At 36.4% G+C, this 21,005-nt stretch overlaps 10 protein-coding genes across 10 annotated transcripts; 3 read left to right on the top strand and 7 right to left on the bottom strand. All coding sequences in view use genetic code 12, as the record gives it.

The window, feature by feature from the left end:
• Positions 1 to 2,328: 2,328 nt before the first annotated feature.
• Positions 2,329 to 3,624, bottom strand: CAR2 (ornithine-oxo-acid transaminase; the record flags this gene model as incomplete). The annotated part of the gene is made up of 1 exon (XM_036811165.1): positions 2,329 to 3,624. The coding sequence occupies one exon, from the start codon at positions 3,622 to 3,624 to the stop codon at positions 2,329 to 2,331; it is 1,296 nt and encodes a 431-aa protein (XP_036667630.1).
• A 648-nt stretch (positions 3,625 to 4,272) lies between these two features.
• Positions 4,273 to 4,743, top strand: CPAR2_402690 (uncharacterized protein; the record flags this gene model as incomplete). Its single annotated transcript, XM_036811164.1, has 1 exon — positions 4,273 to 4,743. The coding sequence occupies one exon, from the start codon at positions 4,273 to 4,275 to the stop codon at positions 4,741 to 4,743; it is 471 nt and encodes a 156-aa protein (XP_036667629.1).
• Positions 4,744 to 7,110: 2,367 nt separating this feature from the next.
• On the bottom strand, positions 7,111 to 8,355 carry CPAR2_402670 (cleavage polyadenylation factor subunit; the record flags this gene model as incomplete). Its single annotated transcript, XM_036811163.1, has 1 exon — positions 7,111 to 8,355. One exon carries the CDS (start codon positions 8,353 to 8,355, stop codon positions 7,111 to 7,113), a length of 1,245 nt encoding a protein of 414 aa, XP_036667628.1.
• Positions 8,356 to 8,507: 152 nt separating this feature from the next.
• On the top strand, positions 8,508 to 11,789 carry CPAR2_402660 (uncharacterized protein; the record flags this gene model as incomplete). Its single annotated transcript, XM_036811162.1, has 1 exon — positions 8,508 to 11,789. One exon carries the CDS (start codon positions 8,508 to 8,510, stop codon positions 11,787 to 11,789), a length of 3,282 nt encoding a protein of 1,093 aa, XP_036667627.1.
• A 93-nt stretch (positions 11,790 to 11,882) lies between these two features.
• Positions 11,883 to 13,001, bottom strand: CPAR2_402650 (uncharacterized protein; the record flags this gene model as incomplete). The annotated part of the gene is made up of 1 exon (XM_036811161.1): positions 11,883 to 13,001. One exon carries the CDS (start codon positions 12,999 to 13,001, stop codon positions 11,883 to 11,885), a length of 1,119 nt encoding a protein of 372 aa, XP_036667626.1.
• Positions 13,002 to 13,425: 424 nt separating this feature from the next.
• CPAR2_402640 (peroxiredoxin family protein) lies at positions 13,426 to 13,950 on the bottom strand (the record flags this gene model as incomplete). The annotated part of the gene is made up of 1 exon (XM_036811160.1): positions 13,426 to 13,950. One exon carries the CDS (start codon positions 13,948 to 13,950, stop codon positions 13,426 to 13,428), a length of 525 nt encoding a protein of 174 aa, XP_036667625.1.
• A 674-nt stretch (positions 13,951 to 14,624) lies between these two features.
• Positions 14,625 to 15,014, top strand: TOA2 (transcription initiation factor IIA subunit gamma; the record flags this gene model as incomplete). The annotated part of the gene is made up of 1 exon (XM_036811159.1): positions 14,625 to 15,014. The coding sequence occupies one exon, from the start codon at positions 14,625 to 14,627 to the stop codon at positions 15,012 to 15,014; it is 390 nt and encodes a 129-aa protein (XP_036667624.1).
• A 158-nt stretch (positions 15,015 to 15,172) lies between these two features.
• HRT2 (putative methyltransferase) lies at positions 15,173 to 16,555 on the bottom strand (the record flags this gene model as incomplete). Its single annotated transcript, XM_036811158.1, has 1 exon — positions 15,173 to 16,555. The coding sequence occupies one exon, from the start codon at positions 16,553 to 16,555 to the stop codon at positions 15,173 to 15,175; it is 1,383 nt and encodes a 460-aa protein (XP_036667623.1).
• Positions 16,556 to 18,028: 1,473 nt separating this feature from the next.
• Positions 18,029 to 18,310, bottom strand: NHP6A (high-mobility group nucleosome-binding protein; the record flags this gene model as incomplete). Its single annotated transcript, XM_036811157.1, has 1 exon — positions 18,029 to 18,310. One exon carries the CDS (start codon positions 18,308 to 18,310, stop codon positions 18,029 to 18,031), a length of 282 nt encoding a protein of 93 aa, XP_036667622.1.
• A 2,090-nt stretch (positions 18,311 to 20,400) lies between these two features.
• Positions 20,401 to 20,904, bottom strand: CPAR2_402600 (ribonuclease P/MRP protein subunit; the record flags this gene model as incomplete). The annotated part of the gene is made up of 1 exon (XM_036811155.1): positions 20,401 to 20,904. The coding sequence occupies one exon, from the start codon at positions 20,902 to 20,904 to the stop codon at positions 20,401 to 20,403; it is 504 nt and encodes a 167-aa protein (XP_036667621.1).
• Between the last annotated feature and the right edge of the window lie 101 nt (positions 20,905 to 21,005).

Here is a 21,005-nt window from a genome sequence, read left to right as displayed (position 1 = left end):
TTCTACGTAATTGTTTGAATTGGTCAACTTCCTCATGTATAGAATCGATGTAGAGTGCAAAGACTTGAAATACATCAAAGCATTTTTCTATACTACATTTCAACATGTTGACCAATTTTCAAACTGGTGTCACTAAATTCTTAGTCGTTCTTTTCTGCGTCACCACCGTAGTTTCACAACAACACTCTAAGATCGATTATGACGGTATCACCAATTTTGATTGTTGAAACTTGGCAATAGGTGGAGATGGTAACAAAGATCCTGATGTTTGAGCAAATGAAAAAGACAAATGTTCGCATTCATCTCACACAACCATAGGATGAAGAATGATCAAGGAAATGACATTGATTTAAATGATGATTAGATTAACAATGTCAACCAATAGACATTTAAGGAAACATTGATCAGACTGTTATTGGTGGGTTTAGAGTACCAGGAAGAAAAGATGGTGGTGGTAGTAGTAGTGGTGGTGGTGGCGGTTGTGGAAAAAAAGGTTGTAATAAACGTGGTGGTGGATATGGCGCTAGTGACACAACCGGCGAGGATGCTACTATTACAAAAAGAGATAAGGACTTTGACATTCTGAGCAGCGACTTGGAGGAAGGCATTGTGTTCAGTCTCCTTTTAGGTTGGTTTTAAATGTCGTAGTTGGTTTTTAGTTGAAAAAAAGTCCGATTTTTCTAGAATTTCGTCCAGTGAGATATTGTACTATCTTGTCTTTATACAACACCTCTTGGAGACTCACCGAGCTGCTCACCTCATTTTCCCAATTTTTTTTCCTACAGAGTTGAGTGTAAACAAAGATGCATAAATACACTAATGTACTCTTTTAGTTTGAATTAAACTTTTTCAGTTTTGAATGTTGCAAAAGTTGCGAAACACAAACAAAAATGGGTGAAAAAGAGAATGAAAATTTTTTTTTTTTTTTTCTTTTTTTCATTTCCAATTACATTTCCAGTTAATCTTCAAAATTGCTTTAATGCAATCAAGTCGTGACTAAATGGTATGTTGATAGCATCCGAGCAGTTATTGCTCTTTCAAACATTCTCCTCCAAGTTTCGTCTACAAAAATATGATGTCTTTTAATTCTTACATATCATGAGGGGGTACTGCCTCCGATGATATACAAAAACTAAAAACGATTTGCATGTCAGTCTGATTTTTATAGCACAATTTGCGGAGAATATTGAGTATTGTTTGGAGTATTATTTGAAAAGTTTACTAACAGTTTTGATTAGATTTGGAGAGTATTGAGGTAACGTAGTTCTGGAGTTAAGTTGGTTTCGAAAGACCATCGTGACTAGTGCAAATGCCATGTCTTTAGTAATTTTTAGTATTGTTGAAACACTGATTGTTAAGCGTTGGGAATACTCGAGGAACCATCATCTGAAGCAGATTACAATGGGTCCCGTCTCTTTTTGATGAGATGAATTTCAAGCAAGGTCTTTGGGCCTACAGCTCACGTTCTCGAAAGAGAAGGTGTATTTTACTTCTCAAGTTAGGAAAAGTTTGTTTAGGCAAACGTTGGTGTTGTTCAACTTCTTTTCTCTCTGTGTTTCCTCTACGAAAGCAAAATTTCATTAATGACCGGTTTATACCTGTTGGTAGAAACCCCTGTTTGGTAACCCATTCATCTATTAAAACCGTGAAGACACACGCACAGCTTCAACTCTTAAACCATTGACAATTAATATGGTATATATACCTTTACTATGTTGCTCTTTCTTTACGACGATTTTTTTGGCACTAATTGGACTCACCAATAATATGCTAATCACATTGGAACATTTGAGTCAAATAAGCTTACAGTGTATTCACCTTAACTGGTATTGAGTGTATTATTGACATTCATTATGACAGGAAGAGTCGTGTCTAACTTACAAAGAAAAGTTGGCTACAATTATTTGAGATGCTCTCTCTCTCTCTCAGTTTAGAAAATTTTCTTTTCTTGTATGTTTCTTCCTTTTCACATCGACAGTCAGTAATAATACCAAAGAGTATGTCATATCACATTCTAACCAACTAGCTTTCTTCTTTGGAGCTATAGCAACATTGGCTTGTTGTTTATGATGACAACAAGTTAAACCTAGCTCATCCGGAGCATTGAAACAATGTTTTCATGCGGTGTAGAAAAACATACCCTATCCAACCATAATTATCTGAATGATGACAAGCCAATATAAAAAGCCAAAGGGAATAACACTTGAATTCAATCCAATATACTAACTTTCGATTCAAGCTTTTTTAGAATTTTATAGACTTTTAATACAGTTTTGAAGTTTTGACTTTTTTTTTTTTTTCATTATCTTGCACCTACTTACTCTCCCTCTACTTGCTCAATTCTTGCAATGCTTTTCTTATGGAGTCAACACCCTTTAACAAATCCTCTTCACTTATAACCAATGGTGGCGCTAATCTAATGATATTGTCATGGGTTGGTTTAGCCAATACTCCATGATCCTTCATCAACAAACATAAATCCCAAGCTGTTTTACCATTAGTCTTGGATTCATCAATGACTATAGCTGATAACAATCCTTTACCTCTTACTTCGCTAATGATACCATTACTTTCTTGTTGAAGTTTTGTCAATTCTGATTTCAACAAGTCTCCCAATTTTTGTGATCTCTCCACTAGATTCTCATCTTTAACCACTTGTAAAGCAGCAATTGCTACTCTACAAGCCAATGGGTTACCACCATATGTAGATCCATGAGATCCTGGTTCCAAAGTCAACATAATTTCCTTTGATGATAATACTGCTGATACTGGTACTACACCACCAGAAATTGCCTTTCCCAACAAGATAATATCAGGTTTAACCCCCTCAGAATGTTCATAGCACAACATTTTACCAGTTCTGGCAATACCGGTTTGAATCTCATCACAAATCAACAACACATTATATTTTTTACACAATTGTTGAACACGTGGTAAATAATCAGCTGGTGGTACAACAATTCCCGCTTCACCTTGAATTGGTTCCAATAATATGGCAGCTATCTTGTCACCAGCATTAGCAAATGCTTTTTCAACGTCTTCAATTACACCAAATCTCAACAATGTTCCCTTTGGTTCACCAGGAATTTGGGGACCAACATTGGGTAAAGCAGGACCGAAATTAGTAGTTGCATCTGGATCAGTAGACATGGAAATAACTCCCAATGTTCGACCATGGAAATTGTTTGTCGCTGACAAGATTATAGCTTCATTTTCAGGAATACCCTTTTTAACATATCCCCATCTCCTAGCCAATTTCAATCCAGTTTCCACAGCTTCAGCACCAGTATTCATTGGCAACACCATTTCATAATTAAAATATTCAGTAACGTATTTGGCATAAACACCAAATACGTCAGATGAAAATGCTCTTGAACATAAAGTCAATTTCGATGCTTGATCAACTAAAGCTTCCACGATTTTAGGATGGCAATGACCTTGATTTACTGCAGAATAAGCAGAAAGGAAATCCAAGTATTCATTTCCCTCTGGGTCCCAAACATGAGCACCAGATGCTTTAGAAAAGACTACTGGTAATGGATGGTAATTGTGAGCTGAATATTGAGATTCATAGTCTTGTGTTTGTTTTGATGAAATTTTGAAGTCTGGAGTGGAGGAAGACATTGCTTGTGAATTGCTTGTGAATTGGTTGTGGATTGCTTTTTACCTAAAAAAGATTGAAGCTTGTTCTTGTTAGTGGTGAGAATAGAAGGTGGGGGGGTATTTATACAAAGAAATTTATCCCGCGCAAGGCAATCGGTTGATTTGATTGATGATCAAAGAGAGTGTAATGTTACTCCGTATGATACTTTTTTTTTGTGATATTTGGCGCCTGTATTCTTGAACACCGGTAATGGTAATTGATGCCGAGGACAACTTTGAAGTAGAGAGACTATAGGATTCCGCTTAGAGTATGCAACAGCGAGTTAGTAGACGGGTACACTACCCCAATCTACATATTTTCTATTTATTCCCAATTAGGAAACTCATACAGAGGAAGTAAAAAAAAATCTTTTTTTTTTTTTGTTCTTTTCCAAAGGGGGGGGAGCGAGAGAGAGAGAGAGAAACGAAGTTCAAAAAAAAACCACCGAATCACAGATACGAACGGACAGACAGACAAACAGACAGACAGATAGACAGACAGACAGACAACCAGTCAGTCAGACACAATATACCACCATCAGGTTAACAAGTTTTAAACTACGTCGTCATTACATCATAACATTCGTCATTAGTCAAATCGATATTACAACTTACAACACTGCCGTTTTAATGAGTGCGTTCAAGAGACAAGCATTACACGAGTCCAACGGTAGCGGCACCACTGCCTCCTCCACCGACAGTGCTATTGGTACTACTAAACCATACGCGGCGGACTCTCCCCTCCCATCAGTAGCAATGAGAATTAGAAAAGCAGTAAGTGAAGGATACAATCAAGGACAAGCTAGTAATTTCCTGGGCAACTATCAACGCGTTCCCTTGCCAACTACTTTAAATAACCAACCACCAAGTTTATCATCATCGGAATCAACTAGAACTGTATCGAATTTGGAAGAATGGGATAGTTATTACAAGATTAATAATGCACCTATTCAGACTATTGATGAGTACGACAATAGCAGTAGTAGTTTCAATAACCCGTTGAAGAGGAAATTTGATGGTGGTAATGGCAACATTGCAGAACTGGAAATTGCTCAGTTTCAAGCTAGGTACGGTGAATTGAAGTTTAATGAGAAGTTTTGAAAAAGTGAAAAAGAGGAGCTATGCTTTGGGGAATGCTGCTTTATTCTTATGAACAAGTAAGCTGCTTCAATAGATGTATTTAGTTCTACTGTAGCTGATCCATTCATGACCATGTTTAATGAGTAGGTGAAGCCTTATTTATATGTTTGCTTCGTTTGATTTGTTTGATTTGTAATTATAAGTTGATATCGAATCCAAATTTTGTAGACTGAAGGAGTGTTTGAGAGACGGAGGGATGTTGGGGCTTGTTTAAAAAACTTTTACTGAGAAAAAAGTGACAGTAGCAAGAGAGCTTTATAAAAGCACAAACCAATGTGTGCGGTTAAGTTGGAGTTATGAAAGGATATTGATAACATCCGTTATTCATTAGACTGAGGTGTGGTTTATGTAAAAAGTAGAGAAGACATCCTTGACATTACAACATCACATCCAATTTCCCAAATTCCTTTGCTCTATTAATCCCTTCTTTTGTCTAATCAGGAACCACGGCCGGTCAAGGCCGAAATTGTCATCAATATTCAAGGATTAACATGTCCTTGAATAACAACAGAAGACCGTCGTGAAAAGTTGTGGTATAATCATCATCAACGACAAAAAGAAGAATGTCTTAGAAACAAAGTATGAATAAAAGGGACATGTCTTTCTCCATCACTCAATATCAAAACACTAGGTAAATCATGGCTTCTTAGCATTTTAGGACAAACTTCTATAATCATTGAGTAATGGGGTGATTAATTGGAAGTTGATGCTCATAATGCTCATAATTATAGACAATCCATGGACATGCACAATAATCAGACATAGTTGAAAAGACTTTCTTCAAGATATAAATCAGACATATGCTTGTCTACTTTGTCTTTTGAATTTGATTCATCCTTTTAAAGTACAGTCACTGTCCACGGCTTCAAACCCCTCACTCCCTCCCCGCCAAAAAAACTAACCAATGATTATAACAAAGTTCAGCTAAGATGCCATGTTAATGTCTTGATTTTTTTTTCCATATGCCATATGCCATAATCAACAAACAACCATATAACCAAAGCTAGTTTCAAAAAAGTTAGTCAAAATTTGAATTCCGTCATTTCAAGTGTCTCATTTTTTTTTTTTCATTTGGAATCAGAAATGCATGAATGGTAATTAATAAAAATAGTTGTCATCAACGGGAAACCCGAGATTCTGACTCGTCATCTAGATAAAGATCATCACTTCAACAAAAAAGAAAAAATAAAGCACAGATGTTCTCACACATACTCTTGACAGGACATATACATGTTGATATCGACAATGTATGATCTAAACTGATAAAATTGTTAGTAAAAGTGCACAAGTAAAACTATCTTTTCTTCGCTTTCCCTCAATATATCATTTAAATCAGTAACGATGGGTTTCTGAGGCCCACCATAAAAATGCGTTGTCACTCATTCCATAAATCAGTGCCCAGTGCAATAATTCCTCATCTTGAAAGTAAAAACAAAGGAGATTAGTCACATACTGTTTTCTATATTCAAAACGGTTAGTATAAAAGCTCGGTCATTGGACATCCCTCTTTCTTCCATTATAAGCAATTGTTTGCGTCTCTCTTTTTATCAATCAGTTAGCGTAAAGGTGCAAAAACTTTATCAATCATAAGATATCAGCCAGTAATTCCAGCTTTTGTTTTCGTTAAATCATCATATATTTCAAGGACAACAATGCTCATATGTCATGGATAAAGGCGAGACAAATAAAATCGTGAAATCTCTTGTAGCACATACAAATTTAAATTCTGAATCAATTGTTAGTAATTGCAAATCCACAATATTTTTCCTTCTCCTTCCTATTTGCCAGTTCTTGTAATTGAGATTATCAGTAAACTTGAATAACGTTGTGATCATTCCAAATTATATCTTTAGTCACATACTCTAGTTTGAATTTTTTTGATTATTTTTGGTCATCCTATAAATCCCAAAAACAAGAGTAGCTAAACATCACGAAGAAAGTAGTCAAAGGACAGTGTTGCACTGCCAATGATGAAACATACTTGTTGTTGTTGATTGCAATTGGATATATTACATTGATATTTATCTATGTATAAACTCCAAAAGAAGAATTAGAAGAAGTGTAAAAGGTGAAAAATTTTTCCAATGCCTTTTGAAGAGGAAGAGGAAGAGAAAGGAAGAGAAAGAGGTCGTGTTGAAAAGTCAAATTGCATTTGGTAGCACAAACTGGTATAAATCATAGGATCTATTCATATACCATCAACTACAAGATAATTCCTTCGTATGAGGCTGTTATCAAGCACAGGGTAAATTTTTTCTGTTGAGATACAAAAGTATAGCCATAATCATTAACAGCTTCACATTACGGGCTACACGTATAATTTTGCAACTATAATACTTTTTGTTTCTTTATTCCATTTTCATCAGCCACCTCTTCCAACGATCGTTTACTTGGATCCGTCATACCAATTTCACCTTCTTTTGATTCAACAAACTCTTGCAATTCCTTCTCCAATGTTTCTGCATGAATCAACGAATCAATGTATACATCATCTTTACCACAATTGGGACAATGAAAATCGTTTTCAATCAAGACATTTTCAATCTCATCTTGATTATGATATACATTGGACAATTTTTGCGCTTTGGTTAAATCAGGACAACACGGAGTAGTATATATTGGCGCTTTGAGTACTTTCTTGTTTGTTGACAATGCATCAAGAAATTGTGGCTTGTTATACTTTTCAACAAGACCGAGTAATCGAGACTCATACTCCTGTTTTGACTTCATGGCTGCATTTTGCAACTTTGTTTGATAATTCATCCAAGTTTTAGAATCAGCCATAGCAATGGCATACTCACCTTCATCAGTAATTAATATAGCATTCCCATCATTATCAATAACATCACCATTTTCATTGGTAGTGAATGACCCAGAATTCTTTTCAACCTCTTCTTTTGATATCGTTTTCAAATATGACTTCGGTATACCTGTAGTTCTCATGATTTTTTTTCCTTCGAAATTAGGATCATTATTAGTAGGACAGTTCTTTATCCAATGATCCTTCTTACCACATCGGTAACAGATGTATCCGGGTGGTGGCATATCTTCCTTATTGGTAGCAGACGTTGTCGCTGTTGGTTTGTAGTAAACCATCTTGTGCTGTGCCAATTCATCTTGGGTTTGCGCCCATACATTTGATTGATTTTCAAACATCAATTTGATCTTGTCCTCTTCAGACGCATCCTCGCCTAGTTGGGGTAATGTCGATGGCATAGTGTGATTGGCAATGGACGATGCATTGGCATTAGTGGTGTTGATGACTTTTCGATTCAATCGTGGTTTCCCACTAACATATCTTGATGCATTATTGAACTTGCCCATCTTGGATGTTGCTGGTGATCGCTTAGCTAAAACATAGCTTGAACGTGGTATAACATCGTTATCCAACTCATATTCCAAATCTGGTTGCTCTGAATGGTATAATCTTAAATTGAAATCCTGACCAGTACCTAAATGGTTTTGACTAATGATATCTCGTTTTAAATCAAACACGCTAATTGCAGTACCATCAAAGTGTATTACACTCTTGTTCTTCTGATGTAGGAACTTGTAATAAATGACTGAAGACATCTCCTCTGGTGAAAACCGTTGTTTGGAGTCAAATCTCAATTGAGTAATAATTTTTCTCTCTTTCTTTTTGAAAAATATAAAGAAACATCATCAACTGGTAAAATCATCAAAAGAACATCACTACTGGTGAGCATCCCCCCCCCCCCCCAAATATGAATGTGTCCTATTCATTGTCTAACGTGGTTGGGTATTCCAATCAACTACCTACTCTAGATGTGAAATTACCATTGAAATATGCAGAGGTACCCTTCACCACAGACAACCACGATGATGAATTTCTTTCCAAACTTGCTGCAACTGGACAATTCCTCAAATTCGAATCCACATCGCTTATCCCACTAGTATCATGCTCAATATTGAATGATTTATCAACTATTATGCTCACCCCCATTGAGCGTAAAGCAAACAGTTTGGGATTGAAACTTCAGAATATCAAAATCAACTTACCTCATACAGTCTTGTCTACCAATTGTTTTGATGTAAACCACGATAATGACAACATATACATCAACTTGATTGATTCCAGTTACTTGTTCATATCTTTAAAGATACCAACAGAGATGTTTGTGTCCGGCAAAACATTGTCGTTGTTTGACTTTGAAGAATGGGGACATATATCTGTCCCATACTCATTTGAAATGAGATCAAATCCATATTTTGTAAAATCCATCGATGAATTGAATATGCTCGTGTCATTGAAGGATGGTGGCTTTCTCCATTTTCAAAAACAAACTGCTTTGTCAGATGTTGATATTTACACTTTTAACGAACCAGTTTCGTTTCTTGGTGGGTTATTCAGTGCCAAAAGGGGAAAATTAGACATGAATGGAGTTTCAGCAAACACTGTGCTTGATTTGGTTAGATTTGATGATCATTTGATTACCCTAACCGCAAGTAGACATTTGAAAATGTGGAGCTTGTCCAAACATCAATACATTTCATCTACACCATTGTACGAAAATCTGGAAGAGGAAACTTGGTTGAACACAGTACCATCAAAATACATGCAGTTGCTTAATGTTGATGGGGACTGGTACATCACGCTGCACAGCTCAACAAACAGCGCCACCGAAAATAATCAATTTGCATTTCAAACTTGGCAAGTTCATCAACTGTCATTGATCAAAGTTCCCAAATTCGAGTTTGAACCAAAAGTGCCCAACATTTTGTTATCATCATCGGATATATTCTACCACGAATCAACTTTCCAAAATAAGACATGGATTATTCAAGATTTTGAAACTCAGCACACAGGTGGCCAATTGAAAATTCACATTTTGTGGAAATCTAATACATCATCTATTCTTGTCACCTACACTATCGATGTCGATAATGGAGCAATAATATCAATTGAGTCATCCCTGCCAACAGAGCACAATGAAGAAGAAGAAATTGCCGTTCTTTTTGACTCGGAATATTACCGTCGCAAGATTTTTGATTCCGGTGAATTCAACAACTTGATCGTTGCTACTTCCATATCATGTTTACGCCGCCATTTCGAATCGCAACAAGAGCACATTGATGGGGATTTACGTACATCGGCGAAAGAATTGATAGAGTTTCATTCTACTGCTGATTCTGCTAAACATAATTGGTTCAAACTTTACTCCTTATGCCAGGATTTCAGCAAGAAAAGTCAAGAGGCATTGGCATTGATATCTTTTAATGAAAAATTGATCACAATACAAACAAATGGATACGGACTATATGGATCGTCGCATTATTTTGAATCCTTGTCTCATAAGAACCTTCAAAGCCCTGAAGGTAAATTGATGCAATTATTCAACAAGTTCCGTATCACTTTGTCCCCAAATACATATCACAAGTTGAGCGAGTCTATTGTATCTCGTCAACGTCAATTTGATGATGCCACTGCAGTTGATGAGTTTTTCCAAATGCATCTTGCTGAGAAATTACCACCATTGGAGATCCAATCAGTATTGTCTGATTTGGCAAGTATACCCAATGCATTACAAATTATTGAATCGTTGGTTGCTGATACAGAATATCAATTGATTGAGGTGGTTGATCAAGTGGGTGATTTGGGTCAGTTTTTCAAATTGTCAACCTTTGCCGCATTCAAGGACATAATGCAACAACATACTATACTTTTGACAGATTTGTTGATTTTACTCTTTGTTTGTGAGGTTAATGATGAAATTTTGAACTTGCTTAATCAAGTTATGCGTGGATTGCAACAGTATGACCTCACTGAGTTAATATTTGAGACCTGTTTTGAGTCTGGCTCTGGTAAATCTCCACTTGAGTCTCGCGGGTTGGCAAATACTGATTATTCATTGTTTTGGTCTGCTATAGTCAACGAAGATACCACTTTGAAACAACTTATTGATAACTTGCGAGTCAGTGAGGCATATGATTATTTCCACAATGACGTATTAACCAAGAGGGATTTTATTGTCAACTCCGTCATTGAGTTGATCAATCATCAACAAGGACCATACTTGAACAAGTTTTTTGTAACCCAATTGAATCAAAACGACGTTAATGAATTGTTTCTTGTTGGCATAATCCATTTGATCAATCATGATGCATCTCTCTTTTTTGACACATTTGTTCAGTTTGAAAAATTTGAGAACCTTGATGTTGCCAATTTGAAATTATTGAAACAAGATGAAAACTTGCGTCATTTTTTGAGTTGTTTCTACACTTTGCCCACACGAGGTGAATATTACCATGGATTGTCCGAATTGGCCATGTCACAAGTTGCACTGGGGAAATTAGGCGATGTGACAAGAACACAATTGACTGAAGTGGCTTTGAAATTTGATAAATTGGCAATTGCAAACGCTAAAGACGAACCATCAAAGGTTGAATCGTTGTATTTGAATGTGTTTGATTTAGCATTATCGATATCAGATTATGATTCTGTTGGACAAGCATTGCAACATGTAACTTCCACCACCCAAATAAAGACTTTGCTAACTCGCTTTATCGAGAAATTGATTTCGGAACTGAAGATCAAATTGATCTTCCCACCAAATGACAGCAAAGTCTACCGAGCCCATTTCAAGTTGATTGATTCGATCTTGCTTCAACTAGCTAATTCAACGCCATTATTACCCTCATTGAAAATATATCAGATTTTATCATCGTGGAGATTATTTGGCTGTTGCATGACAAAGCAGCAGCTAGGTGATCAACGTGGCTCCTGTGAGGCATTGTATCTGTACATTCAACGCTATAAAAATGAAATCACCACCATCGATAAGGCAAGTAAATTCCAAGTCTTGCAAATGTATTTACTCATTTTAAATGAGTTGAAATCATTTGATGAAGTTGATGATCAATGGTTTTTCAATAGATTGGCGGAACTGGAGTCTTCAACTTCACAGATTGTGACTGCCAATAGAATCCAAATTGAGTATTTGGAATGGATGAAGAATTTAGAAACAGATTTATCTACAATAGAGTAAGAAGCCCTTGTTGAGATATATGTATATGTATTACAATTGTATAAGCTTTCATAATAGATTACATTGCGTTTAAAGTTGTGCCCATTTTTCTTCTTATCCAATATTTGCCTTCATGTTACCGGCACCTTTGGGATTTTCATCTTTCCAATCGTCCCACCGCCTCTTTTCCAACTGTGCTTCATCATCTTCATCACTTTCGTAATCAGATTCTTTATTTACATCTTTAACTTCTTCCTTCATCATTTTCCCATTAGCTAATTCATAATCCAAATATTCCTCAACCGTCATTGAGGGTAATACTTGGCCAGTTCCAAAAACACGATTACGCAATTGCGATTTGGTTGTTATAGTAAATGGTTGAAGGACTTTACCTTGTTTAGAAATCAAGTCAGAAATTTGTTTAGTTGGACGTGGCTCAATTTTCGTGGTGAATCCAGTCACATCTGGTGTCAGATCTGTCAGATCGGTGGGGTAATTGGCTATTCTGCCATCGTTTTTATCTGCATGGGCATTGTGCGAGTCTATCGTTCCTGGAGGAGGTCTATTTGAAAGTACTTCTGACTCCATTGTTATTAATCCAATTGAATCAAATGCTTTTAAAATGTGAAATTTCAATTGATCAATATAAATTGCCTTTAATGTTTCATCTTCAAACCTTTCATTCAAATCATGCTTCAAGTCGGTCAATACCGCCAACTGATGATGCAATTGCTGCTCCTTTTTGTAATTATCAATCTTTTCTTGTCTTTTCACTTGTGGTGACATGATGATCTCCTCACCTTTATCAATAAGTTTCAACCTTTGTGCTTGATCATGATCCAAAATGCCATAATTCTGTAAATTGGTTAAAAATTCAATAGCATACAGTTTGGCTATCTTTAAATAATCCAGCTTGAAATCGAGGGATATTTTGCCCTGCTTTAGTTGAAGTTTAGAATACAACTGAGCCAAATAAAACCATAGGTTCAAGTAAGGAATATATGACGTTGTGAGTTCCAGTAGTCGTTCATTATCACTAAATAATGCAAGAGACTGGACAATCTGTAAAATTAATTCAAATTCAGTAATGAGATCTTGTAGACGTTGCTGATACTCAAGCGAATCTTGCCGAGCTGTGGCGGTACTATTGTTGTCCAAATCTTCATATCTTCCTCGCGCAAGTTGAAACCTTTCGGAAACAGTCAACTGGTTTGGATCTTTAGTGTCACTCATTTGCTGACGAGGAAAGATGAGGAGGATGGTGCTATTGCGTGTATATGTATATGTGGTGCCGTTGTAGTTAAATACTGTACTGAGTGGGGGGGGGGCTATCACTGTAATTATAAATTTTCAAAAGGAGCTTTCCATGATCGTCTTTTCTAAACAGAAAAATTAAGGTCGTGTGTACAATTACAATAATGACGTAAATTCTCGACTGATTTTGCAACTAAGCCTTTACTACTTTATCACAATGCCACAACGATACATTGCTCCGACCGTTGGTGGTACCAGCTGAGAAATGCCAGTTTTGCGGAATTATTTTACAGTATCAGTTTGCCCATCAGAGTGTTAAAAAATGAGATCCGTTTACTACTGCCACAACTACTCTAAATGACAACCGTGCTTATATCGATATCCTTATTAACCTGATAGCTCTTTACAACTTATCAAGTAATGTTTCAGCACTTGACTTTTCAGTAAAATCACCACCATCTTCATTAGCCAAGTAAAAAATCTCACCATCTTTTACAATAGCAGCATACCTTTGTAATCTCTTACCCAAACCAGCACTACTCAAATCTAAGACATAGTCTTCACCCAATTGACTTGAAATTTGACCCTCTGGATCAGTGGCAAACACAACAAAGTTTTCTTCATTTTTGTAGCCAACTGCCTTACCAAAAGCCGACATCACGAACGGGTCATTCACGGCTAAGACAATCACTCTCTTGACTCCCTTTTTCTTTAATTTGTCAACATTTTTAATGTATTCAGGGATATGTTTGAGGGAACAAGTTGGGGTGAAAGCACCGGGAATTGCTGTAATAACGACAGTTCCGTCTTTCAATTCCGCTGCCAAATCAAGTGGTTTTGGGTCACCAGCTTTCAAAATTTCCGAGTGTTGATTATCATAGGGGACGTATTTTGCCTTAACATCAGTGGGGAATTGTTGGCCTGCCATGTTAAAATGTTGGAGCTTGTGCTTGCTAAAGGGAAAAACAGAGAAAAAGTGTGTAATACAATTTTAAAGAAGAAGGGAAGGACAAAGCTTTATTTATACTTATCGGAGTTCAAACCTCCACAAACCGTAAAACAATAAGAGTTATAAAAATATTCAAGGAGGAGAAGGTGTTGAATGATTGTGAGTGGTTGTGGTGTTTTTTTTCGGCGTCAAAATTAAGAAGTTTAGTTCGGACATGAATAAGATTTTGTGTCACGCTTTACTTAATCACCGCAAACCTTTCACCCTCTTCTAAAGAATGAACAATCTGATTTGTCCACGTGTGTGGCTCAACAATACAAAAATTGTGGAGGTATGTTTGGTTTTCGAATCGTTGTCTTGGGTAATGTATTTTACTTAGCTAGTTATAATTGTCGATACACTTGGCATTTTTGAAGATGAATCGATGTTGGAATTCAGTTGTCCTCCATCTACCCATTTCAGCGTCGTGTCGTGTCGTGTCGTGTCTATAAATTTTACGACAACGAAGAAAGCAAAGAAAAAAAATGACAGAAGCCTTACGCCACACACACACACACACACCCCGCTCAATACTCATCATCAACAACATCATCACCATCTTTCAATAAGTCAAATCCACCACCCAAGCTGCTCAGAACATACAATCTAAAAAGATGAGCACACCAGCATACTACGAGCTATATAGAAGATCAACCATAGGAGTAACCCTAGCCGATGCTCTTGACACATTAATCTCGGATGAGAAGATTCAACCACAATTGGCTAATCGAATCTTGAACAATTTCGATCGAATAATTGCTGAGAATTTGAAGAATGAACTGAATATAGCTAAGCTGAAGTTGACATTCAAGGGGGATTTGGATACTTATCGATTTTGTGATGATGTGTGGACGTTTATTATCAAGAATGTGTTGGTCAAGATGACGGATTTGAGTGGGTCTGCTTCCGGCTCTAGTGGCGGTGGCAGTGATGGGGATTTGGAACTTCACGTTGATAAGTTCAAAATTGTTGCTTGTAATGCGAGAAAAGCTGGTGAGCCATAGATGAAAGAGAGAGAGTGTGTGAATGTATCAAGGCAAATTGCATAGACTTTGGTTGGAGTTACGCGCATTTGGATGTATTGAATGAAGTGTGTACACAAATGAAACGACTTTCACTTTAAATTGTGTAAACAAAATTGCTCTATTGAAGCTCTATAACTCTACTTGTTGAATGAGATAACTGCCCATTTACCTGAACTTGACCAAAACTCACCAACTTCATTACCAGCGTCTTTGTACACCTTGATCAACTTTTCATTGACCCCATCAGGTAACCCAACAACAACGTCAGCTTTACAAGTACGCAACGACAAAATTGGTAACCCACTAGTTGCCAACTGTTGAATTGCCGTTTTGAAAGAAGTGGTCTTGGGCCATTGTAAATCACCAGTCAATTTCCTATAGTTTAAATCACCTTTGAATACGATCAATTGCGATTGAGACAAGTCACTGTACAAGTCTTTAAACTGAGGAATTGACCAGTAGTTGTAATCCAATGTCCAAAATGGATGGTGTTGAATAACGAGTTTATTGGCATTATGATATGACTCAATCTTGGATGCAACAAGATTGATTGCTTGTGAGTCCTTTTCATGAATTTCGGTAAAAAAATTTGCATCTTTCAACTGATCAATCAAGTCATGGAAATCCTTAGGCATGGTATCACTAACAAACCAGGGGATTTCTTTACAATGTAAATGCACTTTTTGAGTTAATCCCAGATCCAAGAGGAATAAACTAAGCATCAAATCAGCAAACAATTCAAATCCGGAATTGTCCAACACGATATCAATTCGTGAAACCCCATTTGGCTCATTCAACCCAGATTCTTGCCAAGCGGTTGATAAGTCATTGACAAGAATCTTTTCTTCATTCTTTTTGCGTACTTCTGCCCCTTGCACTGATTTGATGTCTTCTAAAGTAACATTACCCGCCAATAATGATAAATCGGTGGCATTCCCCCAAAGTGAAATATCGATAAATTCAGTGAAAAGCAATTGCAATGCTTCATTATCAGCTTTGCCCTTGTCCAATTCTTTACTCAATAGTTGATACCTTTTACACAATTCCAATACCCCCAATTCCGATTGTTTAAATGTCTTTGTTTTCAATCTGGCAAAAATATCATACGTGTGCCAAAATGGATCTTGACTCAATATAAAAAAATTGTGGATATATTGGTATAAATAACATTCCAAATACAACCATGGACCGGTTTTCCAAGTTACTTTTCTGACTTGGTTTAAAGAATCAAGAGATGTATTGAAATGTTGTAACCATTGGTTATGATTAATCTCTTCCTCAGTAAAAGGACGTACAGTTGCGTCATTTTTGAAATCATTCAATACTTGTTTCAATTGATCAACAATGATTGTTCCTGATGTAGTTAGTTGCTCTTTGTCGTTATTGCCATCGTCGATTGTTTGTTGAACATCGTCAATTCCTTGTTCAAGAATTGTTGGCCAACGCTTGTGCACAGTGGGATAAGCAAATGACTTTTTGTCGTCGTTATAATAAGGTGGAGGTAATGATTGAGAGGTCATGATGTGGTTTGAGGACCTATTCGACTGATGCTAGAAAGAAGAAGAAGAAGAAGAAGAAGAAGAAGGAGTTGTTGTTGTTGGGGGAAACGATGAAAATTCATTGTTGGCTTTCCCAGGGCGAGAAACTGACGTAATTTTGCAGCAGCACACGTTGACAACTTGTAACACCCACCAACCAGTAATGAAACGTAATGCAGTTGACTCTGAGAGACAGGCTGGTCAATTGATATGCAAAAGAAAGGGCGAGACTCTTGCGTGGGGCAATAAGGCGCGTAGTGGGGTTGGGGCAAGAGGACTACATCAACAGCCTCATAACGGTAAAGAATATCTCTTCAGACTCTACATGTAAAGGTAAACATATTGCTTGACTCTGTCTTGAAGAGATTTGTGATTTGTAATGGGGTGCATGATAGATTCTGAGCAACTCAATTATAGCGGCTCCACCAATGCCAAACTCAAACCTCTGCATGACACACAAAGCTTAGCCACCTTTCAATGACCAAAACTCAACAAAATACACAACTTAAACTACAATGACAATGCAATTACAAAACAAAAAAAATTATAACATTTGATAAAACATTAATACAAAGTAAATTTGACAAAAGCTGTAAAAACTGTCAGAAAACTAAAATAATAAAAAGATAGTAACAATAGTAATAATATAAAAAGTAGAAGATGAAAAAGCTCAGATAAAAAAAATGGGAAGCAGTATTAGCAACAACAGTATGATTTAAAAACAAAAAAAAAAAACAATTGAGTAAGAAAAAAACAAGACAAATCAGCAACAACAACAGATGGATGATATATGAATGGTGGGTAGATCTCAAGATTGTGGATGAAAAGTAGGTCTGCAACAAAAACAATGATAGGACAAAAAAACAAAACAATTAAGGATAAGGTTGGTGAAGGCTACCAGAAGTAGTAGTGGTAGTAGTGGTAGTAGCAGTAGCATATATCATCAACACCCCCTAGTGATTAACAACGTGTAGATACACCAAGCTCTAAAACAGTGGCAACAGCAGTTAGCAACAGCAACAGATCAACAAAGCAACATCTACTGCATCCAGTACTCTTTTTGAAATGAGTAATCATAATATTCATTTGGATTTTGTTGTTGTTGTTGTTGTTGCCCAGGTTGTGGTTGTTGACCAGCTGGGTTTGGGCTTTGTTGTTGAGCATATTGATTAGGGTTTTGTTGATATTGTGCACCACCAGCAATTGGTTGTTGTTGTTGTTGTTGTCCTGGTTGTTGTTGATGTTGAGGTGGAATAGATGCGGGGTTTTGGTATTGGTATTGGTAAGGGTACTGATACTGCGGTGGCACCGGTTGGAATGGTTGACCTTGAGGTTGGAATTGAGGTGGCAATTGTTGAGGTACTGGTTGTGGTTGGGGAACAGGTTGTGGAATTGATTGGTGTTGTTGGTGTTGTTGATGTTGTTGTAATTTTTGATTTTGTGTCTTATTTTTTTCTAATTGGAGTTTTTTTTTGCATACTCGGCTTTTTCTTTTTCATACCTCTTTTTATCAGCTTCAGCCTTGTTTTCGTATGGAACCTTGTCTTCAGCGCTTAAGGCCTTCCATTTGTCACCAAGAGCTTTACCAACTTGTCCGAATGAAATACCTGGGTTTTCAGCTCTAACAATATCTCTGTTTTCGTTAGCAAAAAACATATAAGCAGATAAGGATCTCTTTGGAGCATCTGGATCCTTCTTCTTTCTGGAAACTTTTCTCTTTTCACCTGGAGCTGACATTATTAAAAAAACCTATTGAAGTGAAAACTAGTTAGTATAATGAAAACCTCTTAAGAAAAAAAAAAAAAGAAAACAAAAAAGGTGAAGGGAAAAAGAAAGTGACAGTAAGAAAAGTACTCCAACTTTATAAAGTAGAGCGATACCTTGCTTTAAAGTCACAACAAACAAACCAAAACCAAAACCACAACAAACAACAACAACAACAAACTGAATTTGAAATTTGTAAACAACGCGAAATCTGGCCAAAAATTGTTTTTTTTTTATTTTTTTTTTTAAAAAAATAGAATAAAAAAACAGAAAAAAAAATGCGCGTATTTGTGTGCTTGTAATGTATTGATGTTTGGATCAATCTCCCGCTGTGCGAAAAGTGGTAGTGTAACCTGTACCAATAACAAAAGTAGCAAAAGTGGTAGTGTAATTTGTACCAAAAAAAGAATAGCACCTCCAAAATTTGTAGGTCAATTTCAAAATTCCCAACTTTTTTTTTTTTTTTTTTTTTTTTTGGGAGTGGTCGACAAAATTCTGAGAAATTCCGTCCCCCCCCCACCCAGTGGCAAAATTACAACAACACTCTCAAACGGAGTCCAATTGACCTCTGAATCTCTCTCAATTGAATCGTGTAGAGAATTCGTCTCTATCAATTGTCTCTGATTCTGATTTTTTTTTTGCAACCATCTTCATCCTAACGACAGTACTAAAGTGGTGCTGGTATTTGGTGTTGTAAAAACCATCAACGTGGGGAGGTGGCAGGTCTTTTGCTTTCATTTTCTTCAATTGACCATGTTGTCACACTTTTGTAGTTCTGGGTTGTTGTTGTTGTTGTTGTTGTTCAATGGATGAATGTTATCTCTTGATACGAGGTAACTCACTTTTTTTTTTGTTTGTGTCCTCTATGTGTGTGTGTATACATACTTAGTACTTAGTGTATATTTAATATGTATGGGATATACTATGGTAGTAGTAAAAAAACACAGTGGTAGGTAAAAAATTTGTATGAGAAAAATAGGTTTGGTACAATTTTTTATATATATAAGAGAAAATAGTAGAGAGTAAGTAAAAATATAGTATGATGATGATAATAATAATAATAACGATGTATTAGTAAGTAGTGTACTCGTGTACAAAATATATATATATATACATATATATATATATATGTATATGTATATGTTGTTATTAACAATATAATAATTTCATTGTGTAGTAGTGTACTATTTACCAAAATATCAACATATTACCATATTCAGTATATACCACATATACACGCACACATTAACACAACTAACACTGACACTACGCACTACACTCTACACACTACACACTAACATACACTAACACACACACAAGCACATATGCACACGCACCAAAAAAAAAAAAAAATTAAGAGGACAAGAGAGGGGAAAAGAGTTGGCACACCAGACACATACCCAATACTCATATACACATATACTCATATACACACAAACACACAAACACACAAACACACGGACACACGATTATCCTTCACCTACAAAGTGCAATGTGATATCTCGTTAGGAGCTGGTCATTACTTATGGTGAACTTTATACAATTGGTGACATCTCTATATGTTTCTAGAAACTTTTAGTTTGAACCGTATACAATAAATCGTAACTAGCGTGTGATAATTTTTTTTTTTTTTTTTGCAACAAAACCAGCACATAAAACACATAAAACCCAACCAGCCACACTGATTCCATAGAAGAAGCTGGAATAGAAAAATACTTCTTACAACTTTTCGCACATCTCACACCTCTAACATACAACGAGATGTCTATTAACACAGAAGCAAAAAGGATATTAAACAAGACATTTGCCACTTGTCTTTGAGAGTCATAAGTCACGTGATTTGCACGTGAATATGTAATTTTGCAATTCTAAAGCTTAGCTCCAAGGCTACTCAGTTCATTGACACAACGCATTGTCAAAAAATGTGCAATGCTTAAAAGGTTGACTTGCTCTCCACGACCTTCTAAAAGTGTTGTCTCATTTTCCTCGACTCGAATTTGAATCTCTTCTTTGGCTCTGAAATTCCACCATAACCACTCAAGGAAGGGACCACCTCCTTTGATTTATTCTCTTTGCAACCACACTCTTGCTTCGACTGAACTAACCATACGCTTTTTGTACTCAGTCTCATAATCCGTTAAACTATTTCTCTCATCATCATCATCTTCTTCTTCTTCTTCTATCCCCATTCTTAGATCTTCATTATCAATTCCTGCTGGTGCCAACACTTTTTTTTCAAATTCATCCAACACTTGTACACTCCCAGTTATGATATCCACTTTGTAACCTAGCTGTTGAAAATGCATTGCTAATTTTAATGTCTTTTCAATAGTTTTACCCATCCCTTTGACAGTTATATATTTAACTCTCTTGTATTGATCATTTTGAAATTTACGTTGTGTTCCTTGCAGTTTGGTAAATTTTGCCAATTGTTTATTGATTCGTTTGACAGCGGATATGAATGGTGTTGATGATTTAACGTGAAATGTTGAATTGAATTGGGTTTCGGTTAGAGGTTTTGTTTGTGGACTGTGTTTGATATGTTTTCCATTTATTCGCTTTACCATGGCGCTGTTAGAGGGAGAGAATGTGGATGTAAGTGTTCAAGAATGTATTCGATAATAGCGTTGGAGTGTGGTGGTGATGAGGAGAGTTGGGGGGGGGGGGG

This window comes from Candida parapsilosis, contig 006372, assembly GCF_000182765.1.
Source record: "Candida parapsilosis strain CDC317 annotated contig 006372".
Lineage (NCBI taxonomy): Eukaryota > Fungi > Ascomycota > Pichiomycetes > Serinales > Debaryomycetaceae > Lodderomyces > Lodderomyces parapsilosis.
The sequence above is the reverse complement of the archived record's forward strand: the minus strand, read 5'-3'. Positions and strand labels throughout refer to the sequence as shown.